Below are 25,384 nucleotides of genomic sequence, written 5' to 3' on the forward strand. Positions count from 1 at the left end.
TCAAGTAGAGGCATACTAGTGACACTCTGTTTGTCTATGTATTCACACATGTATTATGTTTCCGGTTAATACAATTCTAGCATGAATAATAAACATTTATCATGATATAAGGAAATAAATAATAACTTTATTATTGCCTCTAGGGCATATTTCCTTCAAGAATAACCAAAACAATTATAGACCATCACCATGTAAGAAGAAGAAGATACAAGGTTCTGGTTAAGTTCATTTCGGTCCCTGGTTTTGTAGCTCAAAAATAAATACTAGCTCGGGATTCAGAAATACCTTAGCGGCGGGATGAGGAAGATGCCCCTGGTTTATAGGGTTTCATCTAGCAAAGTGTTCATGAGTCAGTATCACATATCAAACAATTTGAGATAAGTGGACAAAAGACATATTGTTGGTGATTACCTTGCTAGATGGCCATGCAATGGAGCTTGTGACAGCATCAGCAATAATTTGTAAATCATCATATTCATATGGCACCGTAGCATCTCTTCTAATAGCAACATTGACAAGAACCTCATAAATTCCTGGTCCAAGGGTCTCTCCGCCCACAATAGTGTCTGGGTCAACTGAGATAATTGTTGCCTTGGCAACAGGAGTTTCAGGACCAGTCCATGCATATAGAAGCACATCCATACCAATCTGAATCAATGATTATTTTAGAAACATGAAAACAAAACAGAATTTAAACATATAGGTAAGGATGTGAAGATTACAAGGCTTTCATCTTCATAGGTTGATGAGCTTCTTGCAGGGGGCTTTGCAACAACTCTTCTTTGAACAAATGGCTCTTCGTCATCCTGTTCAACATCTTCTTCAGCGTCATTATGTTCCTCAGCTTCAGCTCCGGAGTTCTACCAGACAACAATATGGAAATAGAGTTAGTGCATGCAAGATGGATTAATGATGCATTGAAAGGATGTGGAAATAGTTCATTACTTGTCGAGAATTGGAACCATGCTGCGAGCTAGGAGTTTCCAGATTATGCCTTCCTTGTGAAGCTAACATCAATTCCATTCGGTTCATTCTTTCTTCCATTTGTTGCACATGCCCCTGGAGCATGTTATAGCGATTTTCAGCTTCTTGACGCCCTTGCATTTCAACTAGAACTCTTGTGCTCAATTTACCCCGTGTACCCGGTGTGCCCAAATCTTGAGGTGTTGGACCTAGACCTAACACACGGACACGACCCCTGGGCTCCTTCATTCCACATACGCGTGCAAACAGATCACCTTCTTGAATGCTCTTTTCCTTCCATTCAGGGTGCTTTTCAGCATTCTCTATGAGTTCTTTCTGCAAAATGATATTTACGAGCTCTGTAAATTCTACTTCTACAATTTCTGAGCAATATTGAAAAAGCATGGCAAAAGAGACTTACAATTGTTGTTTCTGCCTGCGGCACATAACTCCCTTTCCTTTCCCCTTTCTTGCGTGTATGTGTTTCGATATAAACTTCATCTCTCCGAGGATCATGCCCAAGTTTGACAGCCTACAATTATTTATTTATTTCAATATGCATTAGTCACTGAATCACAGTGGCATATCATTTATAATTGGGGTAATTTCTTTTACCATTTCATTGGCAACACGGGCATGACTCTTACTGCCAGATGTATGAGGTACTGCATTGGCACGATTCTTTTTGGCGATAGCACTACGAGACTACAAGCAAAAAGTAAAGGAGATTTATCACACATATTGTTTGTGTTTTGAGAATCATTACATGCATATTTGTTTATCTATGTCCAGGACAGAGTGTGCTGCAAAGATATACTACAGTTTTGATTAGCAGGATGACTTACTTCAAATGCCGAAGATCTCCAATAAGTAATAAGGGTCTTCCAGTCAGCTTCACTAATTCTGCTGTCACGTCTTTTCATAAGTTGTGCATCAGTGAGTGCAGCATCAAACTTGTACCTCTTTAAATCTGACTTACAATCCTTCCATTTTATGTGTGAAGTGTTGATAACAAAGCTCAAAGCAGTTGAGTCCAGCTCATAAAATGCCTATTAAAATGAGAGAAAACAGGACACTCAGTTAGATGGCTTTAAAAAAGAGTGTGTAAGTTATAAATTATGCTCATTTCTACCTTCAAGGTCTCCCACACTAACAACTTTTTCTCTACATCAACATCTCGCCAATCTAACTCTGCAGGTGGTACATGCTTCCTCACCAAAGTACCAATGAAATTGGCAAATTCGGTTGCATCTGGCCCAACAGGCTGGCCATCCCCATTAAGTGAAATATGGATTTTGGGTTGATTCAGCCTTGCATATATGTTAGCCTTTCGAGTAATTTTTCTTCCACCTTTCTTTTGACTACCATCACCATCAAGCTCATGAGTAATCTCTTCATGCAAGAAAATTAACATAGTCATACAACAATTCTAGCAAGTGACATTAGGTTAGAATATGAACAATTCTAGCATGTGACATTAGGCTACCTTTGGAAGGCTGATGCTCAGGATCAACATGATCTTGATCTTTTGATACCCTAGACCTCAAAACACGTCCTTCATTCACGCTTACAGGTGCACTGGAGGGTGCCTGCATAGATATATAGGTTAGTGTTGCAAGCTACATTTGCTTCCTTTAGGTAGAACATGAATGTGATGGAAGCTACATACCTTTCTTTTCTTTTTGGGGGCTTGGTTCGCTTCCATATCTTCCTGCATAGAAGGTCTTGTTGCTCGTACCGCTGCTAGCCGTTTATCATTCTGTTCAATGGTCTTGCTTCTCAGTAGTTCATACTCTACCGCTTTCAGTTGTTCCTCCGTGACCCCACCATCTTTAGCTCTTCCGTTTGCGCTTGCCATTTTTCCTCCTACAAAAGACACACTATGTGAGTACATCGCTGAAAATACAAAACATTAGAGGATCATACACAACACGTACTTTTTTTTCAATATCACTTGCTTTAAGAACTAGTCCATCTATATCTGTCCTAGCAGAACCAATGCATCCATCCGCAACACTCACACGTATAGTAGTACATGGATCAGGCAACGTCACACGTAAAACATTACCGTTGTCATCTTTAGATTCTTCTATGTCATATAATGATGGAACAACAACAGTAGACCACTCAGCATCAATGGGATCTTCAACATAGTAAACTTGAGTTGCTTGTGTGGCTAATATGAAGGGCTCGTCTGATATTTTCTCACCGGTATTGAACAAATGCTTGAAATTCACAGAAGTGATTCCAAACTGATCAGTTTGCACCCATTCATCTTCTACATGATTATCAACCCAGTCACATTTGAACAACACTACTTTCCCTTCATGTTGATAATTCAACTCAAGAATTTCCTTTATAATGCCATAATAGGTCTTGTTTCTTACATTAATATTGTCACCTTTTCCTTTTGCAAAGGATGTGGTTTGTGCAACAAGAGCTACTCCACTACTCTGAAATGAGCGGCCCTCATCATATGATTGTGTATGAAAGTCTACCCCATTTATAGTGTAGCTACTATACTTCATAGCAACCAAGTTTGGCTCTTTAGCTAATATTTTTATCTCATGAGGTGCTTCATCTCCCATTTCTGCCACCTGTGATTATGAAATGCTATTGTTACTCTACAATGGGATGGAATTATATGTCTTATAGGTTGACAGTCACATGCCCACTTACGTGCAATTTAAACCACTCATGAAATGTCTCGTAATGCACACGCTTGACTTCTCGATGACTTCGAACACCAATAGAAGAAAGGTAATCCATATGTTTGCTGCATATAGGTTATATTTATCAATTGAAGGAGGAGAGAAATAACCTAATAGCAATACATAGTAGGGATATCTTACTCTAGGTATGGTTCTATGTTGTCATAATTGAACAAGACATATCTGTGGGCTTGCAACCAAGTTTTGTTATCTAACATCACCATGCACTTGCCAGCCAGCCCTCGACCAATGTTGTGGAAGAAAGGAGTTGTATCATCAACTTCCATATCCAAACCTCCATCATTCCTAGCTCGATTCAACCGACTCTCATCATCCAAATAGTGTGAGCAAAATGTCAAGCTCTCATCAAACAAATAGCCCTCTGCAATTGATCCTTCCACATGACTTCTGGTGTGGACATGTCCCTTGAGCTTTCCTATATACCTCTCTATAGCCCACATGCTGCGAAAATGTACTGGACCAGCTATCATTGCTTGTGCTGGAAGATGAACCATCAAATGCACCATAATATCGAAAAATGATGGGAGGAATATGGCCTCAAGAAGGCTCAAGGTCTCAGCTATTTCATCCTGCAACCTTTGCATGTCACTTATGCGAATAACCTGTGAGTACATTCGCTTGAAAAATCTGCTCACACGAATCAGTACCGCACTCACTCTTTCTGGTAATGTTCTTCTCACTGCAAGTGGCAGAAAGTCTTGCAAAAGGACATGGTTGTCATGGCTCTTTGGCCCAGTTATCTTTTTCTCCTTAACATGCACATTGCGGCATATGTCAGATGCATAACCATTAGGAAACATGGCATTTTTAAATACTTTGCAAAATGTCCTCTGCTGATCAGATTCCATAGTGTAAGGTGTCGGAGGAAAAAAAACTTCATCATCATCAAGATCAATAGGTTGAAGATCCTTTCTAATATTGAGTTCTTGAAGGTCATATCGAGAATTAATATTATCCTTGGTTTTTCCATTGACTGCCAACAAAGTGTTAACTATGTTCTCACACACATTTTTTTCTATGTGCATGATATCAAAGTTATGGTGCATCTTCAAATCCTTCCAATATGGTAGTTTAAACCAAATAGACTTTCTTTTCCAAATGATCAGCGGATCCCCTTTCTTGCGTTTCTTAGTTCTAGGCTTCTTCGTTATAAGATCCTTCCCAAACTTGGTTTGCATATTTTCTGTCAGCTCTAAGATTTGCCTACCGGAAAGTGGAACGGGTGTTGTCCCACGTTCTATGTCACCAAATGTGCGTGTATCATACCTCAAGGGGTGATCTGCACGTAAGAACCTACGATGCCCCATATAGCAAGTCTTGCTACCATTTTTTAGCCTAAGAGAACATAATTGAGAGTGGCATTCAGGGCAAGCTCCTTCTCCAGAGGAAGCACAGGCAACCAAAGACCCAAGACCCGGTTTATCCGTAATTGTGCATATTATGGCAGCATGCAACTGAAAATACTCTCCGATTGAAGCATCATAGGTCCTAACACCATCAAGAAACATATCTACCATATCATCAACTAGTGGCTCAAGATAGACATCAATATCACTACCAGGAGAATTTCTGCCAGGAATCAACAGTGATAGGATAAAATTTGATTGCTTCATAATCATCCAGGGTGGAAAGTTATAAGGAATCAATAATACTGGCCAAATGCTATAGCTGAGATTCATGGATCTAAACGGATTAAAACCATCGGCACATACTACAAGCTTAAGATTTCTGCTGTCTTTTGCAAAATCTTTATTTTTTTCATCAAAATCTTTCCAAAGGAGGGAATCTTTAGGATGCCTAATCAAGCCATCTTGTGTGCGCTCTTCTGCATGCCATCTTGTGAGAGCCGCAGTTCTGGAACACACAAACAACCTTTGAAGCCTCTTCTTTATTGGGAAGTAACGAAGAACCTTCTTAGGAACCTTGTGGACACGTTTCCCATCTGCACTCTTCCTTTCAGATTTCCATCTTGAAGCCTTACATTCTGGGCATGAATTGGCATTGGCATTGTTCTTCCAAAATAGAATGGAATCATTTTCACATGCATGGATATTAACATACCCAAGTCCTAGGCATTTGACTAGTTTTTTAGCTTCATTGGAGTTTTTGGGTATTGCGGACTGAGGGTAAGCATCTTTTAGTAGATCTAACAGCAACTTCTATCAGACCACCCTCCAAGCAGTTTGGTGTGAAGAAGTCTCACTAGGAAATGAAGCTTTGAGAAATTCTTACAGCCTGGATATAGCTCTTGTCTAGAATCAGCTTCAAGTTTGTGGAGAGATTCTAGAAAAGAATCATCCTGATCTAAACCACAATCATCTTCAAGATCTCCCCCTTTATCCAAACCAGCAGCAAGATCTCTTAGCAAATCAAATATATCATCGCCCTCATCCCTGTCGTCACCCTCATCTAGATTTGGAGGAATGGAAGAAGAAGAGACATGTTCTCCATGAAACATCCACTGTTTGTAGCCATCTACAAATCCCTCGCATACTAGGTGCTCACGGACTTCAGACTCTTCTCTCCAGTACGAGTTACACAGTTTTTGCAAGGACATAAGATTTTATTCTCAACCGATGATTTATTAAATGCATAGCCTAGGAATTTGGCGAGCCCTTGTAAGTACTTCTTTGTATGCCTACATGCAAGTGTACATGTGTAGTGTGTTATATATAGTTTCAGCATATAAGGAAAACAAAATATATATGCGGCGTTATACCTAGGCGCATCCATCCAACCTTTATCCATGGTATCTTAGCTTCACAACTGGTTACTACCAAGTCAACACTAAATCCTGAACGAATAATATCAAAACCAGAGAATGCAAGGAATCAATTTAAGTACTGTAAATAAATTGGCGCAGAAAAGAAACGAAGAATCATAGAACCAATTCAATGGTAGTACACACAGTAAAGGCATATACCACCATAAATAAAATGGATCAAAGCTGTGGTTGACTCACCAACTGGTGGAGGATGCAGCGACAAGCACGGGAGGGGGATCGCTGCACCGCTGCTGGAAGCTGAGTCGTTGGCAGCAAGAATCCTAATAACCAAAATAATTAGACAATATAAAAGTCAGTGTCAAACATGAGGAGGCATCTCTACATATTCATGACATCCACACATATGGAGGGCCTCTGGACTTGAGTGGGGAAGAGAAACTCACCTAGTGGTTGCAGCAAATATTCTACAACTTCTCTTTGTCAGCTCAATGTTACCAGCAGTGCTCCTCTATGTTACCTGTAGAAAAAACAAGACAGATGAACAAGTAGACTACAACTTTTGATATGTAGTGCTTTATATATTTACAGCTCTCTGCCATGTTTTCTTTCACTTCAAAATCTACTTCAGTAAACAAAAGAGAAACTCAAGTTTAAAATTTTTGTTACTGAAATTTAGGTATAACATCAGGTCAATTAAGTTGTATGTTTTCAGAGACTCTAGTTTTTTGGATGTATGTCCGAGTTGCATGCTTTTAAAGGAAACATGATTCTAAAAGTCAATATGATGCTTTTTAATGAAGTAATACATACTGTTGGCAAGGTCAATCCATATGCATGACAATATTTAGCTCCTGAGTGCTCTTTTTGTGTATTAACTTTATAGTTAAACTCTTCTTCATTTGTCTTCAGATCATCCAGACAAGAAAACTCGATACCGATGACTACAAATTCCTTTCTATCGGTACAGTGGAATTAAAGGACAGAACTGCAATGGGAAAAAAATTTGCACACAACAGCTCAACTTCTAGAATTAGTTCATATTGCTACCACCAAGCTTCTACTCTGTACATTGATTAGCATATTTTCTGCCTCCATAGTATCTCACAATCAGACTAGCTGCAGTACACATCAAACTAGAGAAGAAAAGCAAGAGGTGTAGTCGTTCCCTACTGCCGGAGCTCCCCGTTCCCCACCAGCCCACTCTCACAACAAAGCCTAGAGAGAGGGGAGAGGGGGAGGGAGGTAAAGACAGAGAGGGAAGAGTTGTACCTCAGCCGCATCGACCATTGCCGCTGCCGCTGCCGCTGCGTGTCTTCGAGAGCTGGACAGTGGAGATGGGGGAGGTCAGTCCAGGGAGGGTGGCTTGCCGCTTCCCAAGATGCTCACACGCCTACTGCTGGTTGGAGAGAGGCGCCTAGAGAGAGAGAGAGAGCACTAGGACATGAGGCCGGCGGTGGAGAGACAGGACGGCGTTGGGTGACGTTGACGGGGCAGGAAGGCGTGGGGCGGCGCTGCAGAGGGAGGGCGGCGGTGGAGCGGCGCCGCAGAGGGAGGGCGGCGTGGGGCGATGGTGGAGCAGCGCTACAGAGGGAGGGCGGAGTGGGGCGGCGGTGGGACGGCGTAGCGGCAGTGGGACGGCGTGGGATCAACCGGCGGGAGCACTGGCGGCGTGCGTGGGGAACGAACAGATCGAGTTAGGGATTTGGTTGTCCTGTACGTGCGAGGGGAACGAAGGAGATTGGGTTTTTGGGGGAAAATGTTCGCGGGTTGGGCCGTTTATTGGCGCTAAAATTTGGCCGTTCGCGCGCGAGGCCCAGTTAGCTTCAGAATGTCGGTCGGCGTTATTTACCAGCCGATGGTCCGTGGGCCATAAAGGATTTCCCGACCGACTGTTTGATGATATATGCTATACCATTCCCGACCGATAGTGTGTAACTGAACAGATGTTTCCCGACCAACAGTCCGTTAGAAATTTTTCTGACATATTGTTTGTCGGCAATGGTGACTTTTTCCCAACACACGCCGGTAGGGAATTTTGGTGCATGGTGTAGTGTGGATGCGCTCCGCGTCAGTCAGATGGTCGCACCGGAGAAGGAAGGAGAACTACAGAGGACAAACACCAATTTGGCCATGATTCGATCGGAAATCCTCAATTCAGATTCAGAATGTCGCGGCATGCAGTAGAACTGCAGAGGACAGCATATATCCGGGGTCTTGTTGGCCACGGTCACGCTCACGGTCACACTCACAGGCAGCAGATGAGGCATCTTGCCGTCGTCCTTGGTGGATCCAAAGCTTCTTTTGCGGGGCCGGGGAGTACATGGATCCGATTACGCAAACTAGAAGATCTCTGGTTCGAACCCGGACGATGCCACAAATTGTTTTTTCTCCTTTTTCGCCCAGGTGATATATAGTGACGTCATAATTAGTCTGGCGACATTATTCTCTCAATAAATTATATATGCTAGTTGCACTAACAAAATCCAAAGGTGTCGTGCTGTAGTTGGTCTATCACGTCAGTTTAACATGCTGAAGATCTTTGGTTCAAATCTAGACGATGCTGAGTTCTTTTTGCTGGGGTTGTTTATTCTTACTATTATTGTTGTTTTTTTATTTCTTTTTTGCCTACTGAACTTTCTATTGACATTTTTTTCCTGCTGAACTTGGTAATGCTGACGACAGATTGTGTAGTAGTAATTTAAAGGGTGCAATTGTATATTTTCCCCACAATGCAGTGCATAGATTTAAACGATAGATTCCCACAAAAAAAGATGTTGGAAATAAAATAAATAGTAACAAGAGGAATGTTGAACCACATATGAACAAACTAGATGTTTATATTTCTTCTCACACTGTGGTTGATCTATATATTTTTTTACAGATCCTCGTCAGAGGGCGGGGAGCTCCCGCATTGCATTAAGAAGAAGAGAATTGGTCCAGTTAATAAGGGAAACCGGAATCAAAAACCATACATGGCGTGGTTACATAAGGGAAACCGGCGAAGACCAAATAGCCCGGGCTAGCACTCAAGGGACGTCGTCCGATCCAGATACAAGAGTGCCTAAGCCCAAGACCACCGGCAACACAACATACCCAACCAAGTCAACCTCTGGAACCTCAAGAACACGCCTGCAACTAGCTATGTACTTGCGTCTAACCTTCTGAAAAAAGAGATCAAACATTGATTTCCACCAAGGCACGAATTGCCTGGACCGCCGTTGGCGTAAGCGGTTTCTGATACATCTGTAGATAAGGCTTCATCTTCTCTTGCACATCCTCCTTGGTGGCTTTCTTAGATGTCATTCCCTTCGGTAGTTCCCCATAAGCCTCTGCCAACCGATATTCAGCGCGTTTGGCAGTAGGAATGTTGCAGTTTTTGTTCTTCTTATCCAAACGGTCACTACGCCTTCCGGAACAAGTAGATGCCCCTTCAATCTGCAAATGAATCGGTTCTACAAGCAAGGACCGTGGCGCTGTGCAACTGAAATTGCTTAGGAGCTCATCCAACAAGGTGGATGAAGGCACTCCAATGTCGCCAAGTAGCTCCTCCGACCCGGAACACATCATACTAGAATTGCCCTCTGAAGCAGCCATCCCTATAGAGGAGATCAAGGAAGGCACCTCCCCAACCAAACCAACAGGCAAGGCCTCCTCAATCTGCTCGGCATCATCGGCCGCTCTAACTTTCTCAGCAACCTTAGCTTGTGCCTCCTCACCTTGAGTCACCATCTTGTGCAAAGCTAGATCCAAAGGAGGAGGAACATCTGCCACAGTAGCCACTACCTCGAACGAGCAACTGGCCGCACCCACATCACTAATATCCTTACCACAAGCAACAACAGGAGGCAGCGATTCCTCATGGTCACACCAGGGAGGAGGTGGACCGATCGGCGCCAGGGAAGAGATGATGGTCGGCGAAGCAACAACTCTGTCACTAACAACCTCCAGCCGCTCCAAGAGGCCTGAGACATGGGCCGCTCATCCCTGCAGAGCGACTGCCATGTCGTGGAGAGGTCGAACGACCTCCTCCACATGGGCGATAACCAGGGCCTGCAGTTCGGCGTGCAGCGCCTCCGTCTGTGCTGCAAAGAGGGGTTGCAGCAGCCCCAGATCAGCATCAAAGGTAGGCCTTCGGGATTGGATAGACCTGACCAAGAGACGCTGGAGTTTCTACAAGGGGCCTCCTGAAAGAGCCCCGTCGGTGAAGCAACCACGGCGGCCCACGAGCGCTGCTGCAACTGCTGTGAAGAAGCTGTGGGCTGCTGGTTGGGGAGGCCAGGAGCAGATGGCGGCAACATGGAGCGGCGGTGGCGACCTTGAGCTTGACTGGCAGGAAGGCGACCCGGACAGGCACGCTCGCGATGGCCAGAGTGGCCGCAACCCAAACAGGTGACAGGGCCTCGGCAGTCGGCGACAAAGTGGTCCTCCGCCAAGCAACAGAAGCAGAGTCCGTAAGCTCTCCGCTTGAATGCGAGAGAGCGGCCGTCCTTCTTCTTGCGGGGCAGGGCAGATGGTTTCTCCAGCCTCGGGCGATGCCGGCCCCCGACCTCCACCCACCCCTTCTCCATGGAAGCTTGAGATGCATCAGCCACGATTTGTGGCCTGAAGTTCGGGGGGAGTCGATCTGGAGGGGGCGGCAACTTGAGTGGAGGGAGGAGCCCAGGGCATCCCTCGGAGCGCGAGAGACAAGCCTCGTCACCGTCACTAGCACCGTCAACCAGCAGTCTTGGATCTGGATCTACAGGGGAGTTAGGATGGAGTGGAGGAATGGGGGGTCGGTGGCTAGGGAGGGATCGGGGGGTGAGGTTGGTGGGTGGAGAGGAGGCCATGGTCACGGGAGGAGCCCGGGAGGCGAGCTAAACCGCGGCCGCGGCGGCGGCAGCCACGGCGGCGGAGTCCCAGCTAGCTTTGCGGGAGGGGCGCATGAGGAACGGAGGTGTGTGTCAAAACTTGATGTATATATTTAGAAGACCAGAAAATAAATAGAACTATGTATGCATCCGAAGGTGGCAAACTAATTTGGGAAGCTGGAAGTTGAAGGACTAATTTCAGCATTCGTCCCGGTTCATGACCCCAAGGGCCGGCCGGGGCCTCGTGGGCATTGGTCCCGGTTCGTATGGACCCATTTGTCCCGGTTCTAGGCACGAACCGGGACCAATGGGACTCGCTCCTGGCCCACAACCGTTGGTCGCGGTTCTTGGCTTGAACCGGGACAGAAGGCTGGGCTTTAGTCCCGGTTCCAGCCACGAACCGGGACAAATGAGTTGCCTATATATACCCCATCTCCGCAGCAGATCACTCCACAGTGTAGAGAACTAATCAGCTACGTACGGCTTGCCCTGCTTCTCAGTCCTCACCTCCATAGAGGAGGGTCATGAAGCTGATGATGTCGCCAACCGCGTAGAAGACGATGGCCATGGTGCATAAGATCCAGCAGACGAGGCGCCCTGGGTCAGCGGCGAGGTTGAGGCAGACGTCGGCGAAAAACATGCAATGGCCGACGACAGTGAGGAGGAGCGCGAGGTAGGCCAAGGCACGGAGGACCCAGCGGTGGCGGCCCGGGAGCCAGAGCACCAGCGTGGCCGCGGCCGCCTGGAACGTGGCACAGGACAGAATCACGATCCAGTGGTTGCGCTCTACGTCAGTCAGCTAGTCGCACCGGAGAATGAACGAGAACTGGAGAGGACCAACACCAACTTGGCCATGATTCGATCGGAAATCCCCAATTCAGATTCAGAATGCCGCGGCATGCAGTAGGAGTTACCTTGCTGCAGGAGACATGGTAATGGTAGAGTGCGTAGTCGATTGCGTAGCCCATGGCGTAGGAGACGATGAAGACGAAGGCGTTCAAGAGCGCCCAAGCCATGACCTGCCGGACAGCATCCGGTGTCTTGTTGGCCACCGTCACGCTCATGCTCACACTCACAGGCAGCAGATGAGGCGTCTTGCCGCTGTCCTTGGCGGATCCAAGCTTCTTTTGCGGTGAGCCATGGATCCAAGAGTGGCTAGAACTAGAAGATAAGACCAGCAACAACAAGAACGCATCGTTAGTTCCCTTGATTAATCTTCTGTCGCAAAAGAAACGATTGACACTGCTAGCTCCATAATTTCAACCCGAAAGAAGCAGAAGAATACATTATTTCAGTGAGAAAAGCAAACGCCAGCTAAGAAAGATGTACAGAGTTGGATGATGATGAAACGCCAGCAACGTGAGAGGGGGTCACTCACCGTCACTGGCTGGATGGGAGGCGCTTCCCGTGCTACCAAGTTTAATCTGCGTGCTTCTTCTGAAAGGATCGATATGGTTGACTAGAGGGGGGGTGAATAGGCAACTAACAATTTTTAGCTTTTCTTTAACAATTTAAACTCTGCATCAAAGTAGGTTGTCTAGATATGCAACTAGGTGAGCAAACTATATGATGCAACGAGGATAGGTACACAAGCAAGCAAGAGATATGAAACAAGTAAGCTTGCTTAAATAGAGGCACGAGATAACCAAGAGTGGAGACGGTGGAGATGAGGATGTGTTGCCGAAGTTCCTTCCCTTTGAGGGGAAGTACGTCTCCGTTGGAGCGGTGTGGAGGCACAATGCTCCCCAAGAAGCCACTAGGGCCATCGTATTCTCCTCACGCCCTCACACAATGCGAGATGCCGTGATTCCACTATTGGTGCCCTTGAAGGCGGCGACCGAACCTTTACAAACAAGGTTGGGGCTCTCTCCACAACTTAATTGGAGGCTCCCAACAAGAACCACGAAGCTTCACCACAATGGAATATGGCTCCGAGGTGACCTCAACCGTCTAGGGTGCTCAAACACCCAAGAGTAACAAAATCCACACAAGAAAGTATGGGGGAAGCAAATATCCTTTGGTGGAAGTGTAGATCTAGGTCTCCTCCTTCAATCCCTAGCAAATCAACAAGTTTGAGTGGCTAGAGAGAGAGATCGGGCAAGAGAACTTGAGGGGCATTAATGGTGGAGTGAGAGAGGTCAAAGATAGGAGTGGTAGGTGGGAGAAGCTCCCTTAAATAGTCACCCCACATTTCCAACCGTTACTGCGTTTTTGCACTGCAGCGGTACAACCGGTCCTTGTCCCGGTACAACCGGGACTCACGGTGTAACAGCAGAACCCTACCAAGCGGTACAACCGGACAGGCAGGCGGTAGTACTGGCTAAGAAAAATAACCGGACTAACCGCCTGGCTACCGCACAACCACCGCATCAAAATAGGAGCTTGACCGGTACTTGGGCGGTGCCTGGCCTGAACAACCGCATGGCCTTGAGCTCTTGGGCGGCTAAGTTCTGAGCGGAAGAACCGCTCGGAACACCGGTGGTACCGGTCATCGTGGAACGACCGGACCAACCGGGCCACTACCGCCCAAGAACCGCATCAAACCAGAGGCGAGAGCGGTACTTGAGCGGTATATGGACGGAACCACCGCCCCAGCTGTTGCAGAGCATGGTGGCGGTACCACCGCCCGGAGGCAGCAGTACAACCGCTCGAGTAAAAGTTGGTGAGCGATAAGACCCAGCGGTACAACCGCTGGGCAGAAACAGTGAGCAGGAAAGAGGGGAAGAGGCAAGGAAAACTTCTCTCTCACACACACACCTGAGGAAGGCAAAGAGAGGGTGACAAGAGTGTACGTGAACTGATTCCCCCAGAGCTTCCTAATGAGGATTCCCTCTTGATAGTACGGGTACTCTACGACCAAAGAAAATAAAAAGCGTAGAGGACACGTCTTCGATCTTTTCCTTCGAGAGGCAATAGCAATCCGATGTAAGCCTAAGCATCGAGAACCTGAAACATATAGCACACGATTAGACCACAAAGGGTTGTCATCATCATCCAAAACATAAAGTAGGGAAATGCCCTTTCAATCTCCCCCTTTTTGGTGGATGATGACAACAACACGATTTGCAAGAGATAAGTCAATGAAATCTAGATGGAACTCCCCCTGAATGTGTGCCCCACTTTCAAAGAATGGGTCAAAGCATGGGCACACTTTCAGGACTAGACTCCCCCTAGATTTTATAGACTCACCACTGTGAGCACATAATATGAGAGACAACATAACGGATAGATAGCAATAATAACAATAATAATAACCGACGAACGGATAGCAATAAGAGGAGAGCATAAGTCTCACACACAGCAAGAAACCACCACGAACAAGGTTCAACGCTAAAGAGAAACACGAGGAAACGAGAAACCCAAGCCATGCAAATCCCGAGACCTATAGAACCCTCTCCCCCTTTGGCATCAAGACACCAAAAAGGAAAAGAGCGAAGCTAGCGTCCCAAAGCTCAGGCGTCCTCCTCTGACTCCTCGGTCGCATCTGGATCCTCATCAGCAGAGTCGTCATCGTCGTCATGATCAGAGTCCTCCATGGCATGGTCAGCTGCTGCACGCGAGGATGATGGCTGGGGAGGGGCTTCATCATCAGTCCAGGTGCTATGGGTAGAGATCCAACGCTCCTCTAGGGTGATGCTCTTCTCAGAGCCACTCTGAACCTACATGTTGAGGTGCTTCATCATTGCAATCTGGAGACGCCGTGCAAGCTTCTCATTGACATGTGCCTCATACATCTTCTTCTGGATGTCAGCCTAGAGACAAAAGGTCTTCTTCACCTTGGCAGTAAGTTTGGCCACCCACGAAGGCTTGGCCCCTGGCTCCAGCTCAAAGTCCTCATCGTCAGAAGTAGCATAGACATCCTCGGGAGCATGTTCAGGGAAGCGAGGCTCGGCATGCTTCTTCTTCTTAAGGAGATTGACCTCATGAACAGTGAGGTTGTCTGGAGAAGTGAGGAGCTCTCCAGGACGGCGAACAGCCCACACAGAGTTCAGAAAGCACATGACAAACGGAGCGTAGATTGGGGCTTTACGGTAGATGACCTTGTTGTACATCTCATGCCACAGCCAATTTGACACATCAAACGTTGCCCCTGTCCCCACCATGGTCTTCATAGCAACCATCAAATCAACCAGATAGCCATGAATCTCATCTTGATTGCCCACCTTGGGCAAGAGCACATTGCGGAACACCCGGTGCATGATGTCATAGACCTTCTCCAAATCCTTGGATTCTCCAATAATCCCACGGCCCCGAATGTACAGAGGGGCAAGCTTCTCCTTAGGCATGGACTCAGGAAAATCATGAGGGCGAATGGCACCCCTTCCTTCCAGACCGGTATCCTCGTACCCAAGAGCATTGCAGAAAGCCCTCCAAGGAACGTGAAACAATTCATCGCGACACATGAAGGTGAGAGTGCGCGCATCATCTTCCCCAAAATGAACCGTGGCATAGAACTGATGGACGAGTTGAACATCAAAGTCACAGTTGACTGACATGAGCTTGACAAGATCAAACTCCTCGCAGAGAGCTAGCGCCTCACCAAAATACTCCAAGTTGTTTCTCCAATGGTCAAGATCAATTGTCCACTGCTTGGTATATCTGTTCTTGTTGTGCTCGAAGAGTTCATGAACAATCCGCACTTGCATCTCATTCCGGAACTGAACAGTGGTCCAACGGGGAGCAATGGGAACCTCATACGTATTCTTTGAGCGGAAGGCTTCCCAATCCTTGGCTTTCCAACGATGCAACGGCATAACCACACGTTGCTTAGCAGCTACAGACTTTTCACGGCGAGTGGGCTTGGTGGGAATCACAACTTCCTCTTCATCATCAGACACAACCGAGCGCAAGGTCCTTCGTGCCCTCTTCTTGGTCTTGCGAGGAGCAGAGCGAGAACTAGAGCCACCTGAGCACACACACGAAAAGAACACACAGAAACCCAACAAGGATGAGAGGATTGCACCCACTAGCAGAAAAGGAACAAGTTGCAACAATAGAGAAGATGGAACAGTGCTTAGTGGTTGATATACTCCGGTTGTACCGGATCTTCCGCCGGTAGTACCGCTCCAGCGGTTGTACCGCCCGTAAGGACGGTAGAACTGCTGACAGTGGCACTACCAGGGAAGATAGATCTAACCGAGGCATACGAATCACACAAGTAATATTCCGAATTCTAAGTGCTGCAAACAAGACAGGAGGCAAACAAAGAACTCTTCTAAGCCATAGATCGAACACTAAACGCGGAAAGATAAGTAAAGCCCTAGACAAGGAAGAACCCTAAAAAAATCTAGAGGAAAAGAACATGAGGCATTACTACCATCCATGGGAAGAGATCGGGAGGCCTCCATGGAGAGAATCCACGGAGAGCCAAGGATCCGAAGCGCGAGACGCACTCCGGGGCAGGGGTAGAGATGGCCGGCGGCTAGGGCAAAAAGAAGAGGAACGAGGACGAAGGGAAAAAGACAACCCTTCAGCCCCGTCGAGTATATATAGGCCCGTACACACGCCCCGGTAGAACCGCTAGGGGGAGCGGTTGTACCGCTCATCTGGTACAGACCGGTGGATGGAGGCGGTACTTCCAGTGCCTGGGAGGCAGCGGTAGTACCGCACGGCATCAACCGGTAGTACCGGACATGGGTTACCGTGGGTTTGTGCGGTGGAACCGCCCAAGCACCGAACGGAGACCCTTGGGACGGCACAACCCGGTACCAGCGGTAGAACCGCTCGTGGTACCGGTTGTACCGCCCGACCACCTAAACCCAAGCCAAGATCAAATGAGTGCAATCCGAAGGGAGGAAGAAGGGGCACAAACAACACCCTAGGGGAGCATAACACAAAGAGCAAAGACAGAAAGAGAGAAAACAACACAAGAACAACAAGGCTAACTCCAACAACCCGAAGAGAGGATGGTGGCCGAGGCCACCTATGTTTGAGTCAATTGGTATGGCACAGCGAAGAATTATCCTTGGGTCCATGACCAAAACTCGTCTTTGAAGCACAAGTACCATCAAATATGGCTAATGTGAAAGACACGATCAATTTATGCATAATGGGGGAGGGAGAGTTCATTGAGAGAACAACACTCCCCCTATGTCCATGCCTACACCTAAACTAGACAACAAATTGAGCGTGGTAGGGTGTGCAAGGGTTCAAGCAACATTGCTCGAATCAATGATATTTAGCTCATGCCTTAACTCGTGAAATCTTGCTTCATCCAAGGGCTTCGTGAAGATATCTGCAAGGTTATCATGAGTGTTGACGTAGCTGAGCTCGATCTCTCCTCGCCTAATGTGATCCCGGATGAAGTGATACCGGATCTCAATATGCTTCGTCTTGAAGTGTTGCACCGGGTTGAGAGAGATCTTGATGGCACTTTCATTGTCACACTAGAGAGGCACTTTGTCACAAGTGACACCATAATCCTTTAAAGTTTGCCTCATCCATAAGAGTTGTGCACAACAACTACCGGCCGCAACATACTCCACTTCGGTGGACGAGAGAGACACACGACTTTGCTTTTTGGAAGACCAACTTACCAAAGAGCAACCAAGGAATTGGCACCCTCCGGAAGTGGACTTCCTATCCACTTTGTCTCCCGCCCAATCGGAATCCGAGTACCCTACAAGCTTGAAGTTTGATCCTCTTGGGTACCATAAGCCAAAGTTTGGGGTATGAGCCAAATATCGAAAGATTCGTTTGACCGCCACATAGTGACTTTCCTTAGGTGCGGCTTGAAACCGTGCACAAATTCCCACACTCAACATGATGTCCGGTCTAGATGCACAAAGGTAAAGCAAGGATCCAATCATGGAACGATATACCTTTTGATCCACCACTTTACCATTGGGATCTAAGTCAAGTTGGCACTTGGTGGGCATTGGAGTGGAAGCCGGCTTGACGTCACTTAGCTTGAATCTCTTGAGCATGTCTTGAGTATATTTGGATTGATTGATGAAGGTTCCTTCTCTTCTTTGCTTCACTTCGAACCCTAGAAAGAACTTCAACTCCCCCATGGAGGACATCTCAAACTTTGAGGTCATGAGAGCGGCAAATTCCTCATTGAACGCTTTGTTAGGAGAACCAAAGATAATATCATCAACATATAATTGGCACACAAACAACTCCCCTTTGACCTTCTTACTAAAAAGAGTGGGGTCGATTATGTTGGGGAATGTAGTAATTTCAAAAAAAATTCTACGCACACGCAAGATCATGGTGATGCACAGCAACGAGAGGGGAGAGTGTTGTCTATGTACCCTCGTAGACTGCAACGGAAGTGTTGACGCAACGTAGAGGAAGTAGTCGTACGTCTTCCCGATCCGACCGATCCAAGCACCGTTACTCCGGCACCTCCGAGTTCTTAGCACACGTACAGCTCGATGGCGCTCCCCGGGCTCCGATCCAGCAAAGCATCGGGGAGGAGTTCCGTCAGCACGATGGCGTGGTGACGATCTTGATGTTCAACCGTCGCAGGGCTTCGCCTAAGCACTGCTACAATATGACCGAGGTGGAATATGGTGGAGGGGGGCACCGCACACGGCTAAGGAACGATCACGAAGATCAACTTGTGTGTCTATGGGGTGCCCCCTGCCCCCGTATATAAAGTAGTGGAGGAGGGGAGGGCCGGCCCTCTCTATGGCGTGCCCTAGGTGAGTCCTACTCCCACCGGGAGTAGGATTCCCCTTTTCCTAGTCCAACTAGGAGTCCTTCCATGTATTAGGAGTAGGAGTCAAGGCAAGGGAAAAGAGGAGAGAAGGAAGGAGGGGGCGCAGCCCTTCCCCCTAGTCCAATTCAGACTAGGCCTGGGGGGGGGGGGCGCCCAACCTCTCCTGTCTCTTTCCCCTAAAGCCCAATAAGGCCCATATACTCCCCGGCGAATTCCCGTAACTCTCCGGTACTCCGAAAAATACTCGGATCACTCGGAACCTTTCCGATGTCCGAATATAGTCGTCCAATATATCGATTTTTACGTCTCGACCATTTCGAGACTCCTCGTCATGTCCTTGATCTCATCCGGGACTCCCAACTCCTTCGGTACATCAAAACTCATAAACTCATAATATAACTGTCATCGAAACCTTAAGCGTGCGGACCCTACGGTTCGAGAACAATGTAGACATGATTGAGACACGTCTCCGGTCAATAACCAATAGCGGGACCTGGATGCCCATATTGGCTCCTACATATTCTACAAAGATCTTTATCGGTCAGACCGCATAACAACATACGTTGTTCCCTTTGTCATCGGTATGTTAATTGCCCGAGATTCGATCGTCGGTATCCAATACCTAGTTCAATCTCGTTACCGGCAAGTCTCTTTACTCGTTCCGTAATACATCATCTCGCAACTAACTCATTAGTTGCAATGCTTACAAGGCTTATGTGATGTGCATTACCGAGAGGGCCCAGAGACACCTCTCCGACAATCGGAGTGACAAATCCTAATCTCGAAATACGCCAACCCAACATCTACCTTTGGAGACACCTGTAGAGCACCTTTATAATCACCCATTTACGTTGTGACGTTTGGTTGCACACAAAGTGTTCCTCCGGCAAACGGGAGTTGCATAATCTCATAGTCATAGGAACATGTATAAGTCATGAAGAAAGCAATAGCAACATACTAAACGATCGGGTGCTAAGCTAATGGAATGGGTCATGTCAATCAGATCATTCATCTAATGATGTGATCCCGTTAATCAAATAACAACTCTTTTGTCCATGGTTAGGAAACATAACCATCTTTGATTAACGAGCTAGTCAAGTAGAGGCATACTAGTGACACTCTGTTTGTCTATGTATTCACACATGTATTATGTTTCCGGTTAATACAATTCTAGCATGAATAATAATCATTTATCATGATATAAGGAAATAAATAATAACTTTATTATTGCCTCTAGGGCATATTTCCTTCAGTCTCCCACTTGCACTAGAGTCAATAATCTAGTTCACATCGCTATGTGATTAACACCAATAGTTCACATCTTTATGTGATTGGTTCACTTCTCCATGTGACTAACACCCAAAGGGTTTATTAGATTCAATAATCTAGTTCACATCGCTATGTGATTAACACCCAAAGAGTGATCATGTTTTGCTTGTGAGAAAAATTTAGTCAACGGGCCAGCCAAATTCAGATCCGTATGTATTTTGCAAAATTCTATGTCTACAATGCTCTGCACGGAGCTACTCTAGCTAAGTGCTCCCACTTTCAATATGTATCCAGATTGAGACTTAGAATCATCTGGATCAGTGTCAAAAACTTGCATCGACGTAATCCTTTTACGACGAACCTTTTGTCACGTCCATAATCGAGAAACATATCCTTATTTCACTAAGGATAATTCTGACCGCTGTCCAGTGATCTACTCCTAGATCACTATTGTACTCCCTTGCCAAATCAGTGCAGGGTATACAATAGATCTGGTACACAGCATGACATACTTTATACAACCTATGGCCAAGGCATAGGGAATGACTTTCATTCTCTTTCTATCTTCTGCCGTGGTCGGGATTTGAGTCTTACTCAACTTCACACCTTGTAATACAGGCAAGAACTCTTTCTTTGACTGCTCCATTTTGAACTACTTCAAAATCTTGTCAAGGTATGTACTCATTGAAAAAACTTATCAAGCGTCTTGATCTATCTCTATAGATCTTGAAGCTCAATATGTAAGCACCTTCACCGAAGTCTTTCTTTGAAAAACTCCTTTCAAACACTCCTTTATGCTTTACAGAATAATTCTACATTATTTCCGATCAACAATATGTCATTCACATATACTTATCAGAAATGCTGTAGTGCTCCCACTCACTTTCTTGTAAATACAGGCTTCACCGCAAGTCTGTATACAGGCTTCAACTCATCAAAGCGTATATTCCAACTCCAAGATGCTTGCACCAGTTCACAGATGGATTGCTGGAGCTTGCACATTTTGTTAGCATCTTTCAGATTGACAAAACCTTTTGGTTGCATCATATACAACTCTTCTTTAATAAATCCATTAAGGAATGCAGTTTTGTTTATCCTTTTGCCAGATTTCATAAAATGCGGCAATTACTAACATGATTCGGACAGACTCAAGCATAGATACGAGTGAGAAGCTCTCATCGAAATTAACACCTTGAACTTGTCGAAAAAACCTTTTGCGACAATTCTAGCTTTGTAGATAGTAACACTACTATCAGCGTCCGTCTTCCTCTTGAAGATCCATTTATTCTCAATTGCTTGCCGATCATCGGGCAAGTCAACCAAAGTCCAAACTTTGTTCTCATACATGGATCATATCTCAGACTTCATGGCCTCAAACCATTTCGCGGAATCTGGGCTCATCATCGCTTCCTCATAGTTCGTAGGTTCGTCATAGTCAAGTAACATAACCTCCAGAACAGGATTATCGTACCACTCTGATGCGGATCTCACCCTGGTTTACCTACGAGATTTGGTAGTAACTTGATCTGAAGTTACATGATCATCATCATTAGCTTCCTCACTAATTGGTGTAGTAGTCACAAGAACAGATTTTTGTGATGAACTACTTTCCAATAAGGGAGAAGGTACAATTACCTTATCAAGTTTTCTACTTTCCTCCCACTCACTTCTTTCGAGAGAAACTCCTTCTCTGGAAAGGATCCATTCTTGGCAATGAATTTGCCTTCGGATCTGTGATAGAAGGTGTACCCAACAGTTTCCTTTGGGTATCCTATGAAGACGCACTTCTCCGATTTGAGTAGGTTGAAACTTTTTCACATAAGCATTGCAACCTCAAACTTTAAGAAACGACAGCTTAGGTTTCTTGCCAAACCATAGTTCATACGGTGTCGTCTCAACGGATTTAGATGGTGCCCTATTTAACGTGAATGCAGCTGTCTCTAATGCATAATCCCAAAACGATAGTGGTAGATCGGTAAGAGACATCATAGATCGCACTATATCTAATAAAGTACGGTTATGACGTTCGGACACACCAGTACACTATGGTGTTCCAGGTGGTGTGAGTAGTGAAACTATTTCACATTGTTTTAATTGAAGGCCAAACTCGTAACTCAAATATTTTACCTCTGTGATCATATCGTAGAAACTTTTTATTTTCTTGTCACGATGATTTTCTACTTCACTCTGAAATTCTTTGAACTTTTCAAATGTTTCATACTTATGTTTCATCAAGTAGATATACCCATATCTGCTCAAATCATCTGTGAAGTTCAGAAAATAACGATACTTGCCGTGAGCCTTAACACTCATCGGACCGCATACATCAGTATGTATTATTTCCAATAAGTCAGTTGCTCGCTCCGGAGAACGGAGTCTTAGTCATCTTGCCCATGAGGCATGGTTCGCAAGCATCAAGTGATTCATAATCAAGTGATTCCAAAATCCCATCAGCATGGAGTTTCTTCATGCGCTTTACACCAATATGACCTAAACGGCGGTGCCACAAATAAGTTGCACTATCATTATTAACTTTGCATCTTTTGGTTTCAATATTATGATTATGTGTATCACTATGATCGAGATCCAACGAACTATTTTCATTGGGTGTATGACCATATAAGGTTTTATTCATGTAAACAGAACAACAATTTATTCTCTTACTTAAATGAATAACCGTATTACAATAAACATGATCAAATCATATTCATGCTCAACGCAAACACCAAATAACACTTATTTAGGTTCAACACTAATCCCGAAATTATAGGGAGTGTGTGATGATGATCATATCAATCTTGGAACCACTTCCAACACACATCGTCACTTCACCCTTAACTAGTCTCTGTTTATTCTGCAACTCCCGTTTCGAGTTACTAATCTTAGCAACTGAACTAGTATCAAATACTTAGGGGTTGCTATAAACACTAGTAAAGTACACATCAATAACATGTATATCAAATATACTTATGTTCACTTTGCCATCCTTCTTATCCGCCAATTACTTGGGGTAGTTCCGCTTCCAGTGACCAGTCCCTTTGCAGTAGAAGCACTTAGTCTCAGGCTTAGGACCAGACTTAGGCTTCTTCACTTGAGCAGCAACTTGCTTGCCGCTCTTCTTGAAGTTCCCCTTCTTCCCTTTTCCCTTTTCTTGAAACTAGTGGTCTTGTTAACCATCAACACTTGATGTTTTTCTTGATTTCTACCTTCGTTGATTTCAGCATCACGAAGAGCTTGGGAGTTGTTTCCGTTATCCCTTGCATATTATAGTTCATCACGAAGTTCTACTAACTTGGTGATGGTGACTAGAGAATTCTGTCAATCACTATCTTATCTGGAAGATTAACTCCCACTTGATTCAAGCGATTGTAGTACTCAGACAATCTGGGCACATGCTCACTAGTTGAGCGATTCTCCTCCATCTTTTAGCTATAGAACTTGTTAGAGACTTCATATCTCTCAACTCGGGTATTTGCTTGAAATATTAACTTCAACTCCTGGAACATCTCATATGGTCCATGACGTTCAAAACGTCTTTGAAGTCCCGATTCTAAGCCGTTAAGCATGGTGCACTAAACTATCAAGTAGTCATCATATTGAGCTAGCCAAACGTTCATAACGTCTGCATCTGCTCCTGCAATATGTCTGTCACCTAGCGGTGCATCAAGGACATAATTCTTCTGTGCAGCAATGAGGATAAACCTCAGATCACGGATCCAATCCGCATCATTGCTACTAACATCTTTCAACACAATTTTTCTCTAGGAACATATCAAAATAAACATATGAAAGCAACAACGCGAGCTATTGATCTACAACATAGATATGCTAATACTACCAGGACTAAGTTCATGATAAATTAAAGTTCAATTAATCATATTACTTAAGAACTCCCACTTAGATAGACATCCCTCTAATCCTCTAAGTGATCACGTGATCCAAATCAACTAAACCATGTCCGATCATCACGTGAGATGGAGTAGTTTCATTGGTGAACATCACTATGTTGATCATATCTACTATACGATTCACGCTCGACCTTTCGGTCTCTGTGTTCCGAGGCCATATCTGTATATGCTTGGCTCGTCAAGTATAACCCGAGTATTCCGCGTGTGCAACTGTTTTGCACCCGTTGTATTTGAACGTAGAACCTATCACACCCGATCATCACGTGGTGTCTCAGCACGAAGAACTTTCGCAACGGTGCATACTCAGGGAGAACACTTCTTGATAATTAGTGAGAGATCATCTTATAATGCTACCGTCAATCAAAGCAAGATAAGATGCATAAAAGATAAACATCACATGCAATCAATATAAGTGATATGATATGTCCATCATCATCTTGTGCCTGTGATCTCCATCTCCGAAGCACCATCATGATCACCATCGTCACCGGAGCTACACCTTGATCTCCATCGTAGCATCGTTGTCGTCTCGCCAATCTTATGCTTCCACGACTATCACTACCGCTTAGTGATAAAGTAAAGCATTAAATCGCGATTGCATTGCATACAATAAAGCGACAACCATATGGCTCCTGCCAGTTGCCGATAACTCGGTTACAAAACATGATCATCTCATACAATAATATTTAGCATCATGTCTTGACCATATCACATCACAACATGCCCTGCAAAAACAAGTTAGACGTCCTCTACTTTGTTGTTGCAAGTTTTACGTGGCTGCTATGGGCTTAAGCAAGAACCAATCTCACCTACGCATCAAAACCACAACGATAGTTTGTCAAGTTGATGTTGTTTTAACCTTCGCAAGGACCGGGCGTAGCCACACTCGGTTCAACTAAAGTTGGAGAAACAGTCACCCGCAAGCCACCTCTGTGCAAAGCACGTCGGGAGAACCGGTCTCGCGTAAGCGTACGCGTAATGTTGGTCCGGGCCGCTTCATCCAACAATACCGCCGAACCAAAGTATGACATGCTGGTAGGCAGTATGACTTATATCGCCCACAATTCACTTGTGTTCTACTCGTGCATATAACATCAAACCATAAAACCTAGGCTCGGATGCCACTGTTGGGGAACATAGTAATTTCAAAAAAATTCCTACGCACACGCAAGATCATGGTGATGCACAGCAACGAGATGGGAGAGTGTTGTCTATGTACCCTCGTAGACCGCAACAGAAGCGTTGACGCAATGTAGAGGAAGTAGTCGTAC

At 45.4% G+C, this 25,384-nt stretch overlaps 2 protein-coding genes across 2 annotated transcripts; both read right to left on the minus strand.

Moving 5' to 3' along the window:
* Positions 1-286: 286 nt before the first annotated feature.
* On the minus strand, positions 287-2,827 carry LOC147967857 (uncharacterized). The gene is made up of 10 exons (XM_087522572.1): positions 2,633-2,827; positions 2,450-2,552; positions 2,096-2,355; positions 1,809-2,012; positions 1,579-1,644; positions 1,385-1,495; positions 946-1,299; positions 723-860; positions 412-648; positions 287-331 (listed from the first exon to the last, which is right to left on the minus strand). The coding sequence occupies exons 1-10, from the start codon at positions 2,819-2,821 to the stop codon at positions 287-289; spliced, it is 1,707 nt and encodes a 568-aa protein (XP_087378698.1). The 5' UTR covers positions 2,822-2,827.
* Positions 2,828-2,843: 16 nt separating this feature from the next.
* LOC147967858 (uncharacterized) lies at positions 2,844-10,149 on the minus strand. Its single transcript, XM_087523286.1, has 8 exons — positions 9,990-10,149; positions 6,916-6,937; positions 6,658-6,740; positions 6,415-6,489; positions 5,899-6,104; positions 3,816-5,707; positions 3,643-3,739; positions 2,844-3,560 (listed from the first exon to the last, which is right to left on the minus strand). Exons 1-8 carry the CDS (start codon positions 10,147-10,149, stop codon positions 2,844-2,846), a joined length of 3,252 nt encoding a protein of 1,083 aa, XP_087379412.1.
* Positions 10,150-25,384: the final 15,235 nt, after the last annotated feature.

The sequence above is a fragment of the Triticum urartu genome, chromosome 5A (genome assembly GCF_056163025.1).
Source record: "Triticum urartu cultivar PI428250 chromosome 5A, HENAU_Tu73, whole genome shotgun sequence".
NCBI lineage: Eukaryota > Viridiplantae > Streptophyta > Magnoliopsida > Poales > Poaceae > Triticum > Triticum urartu.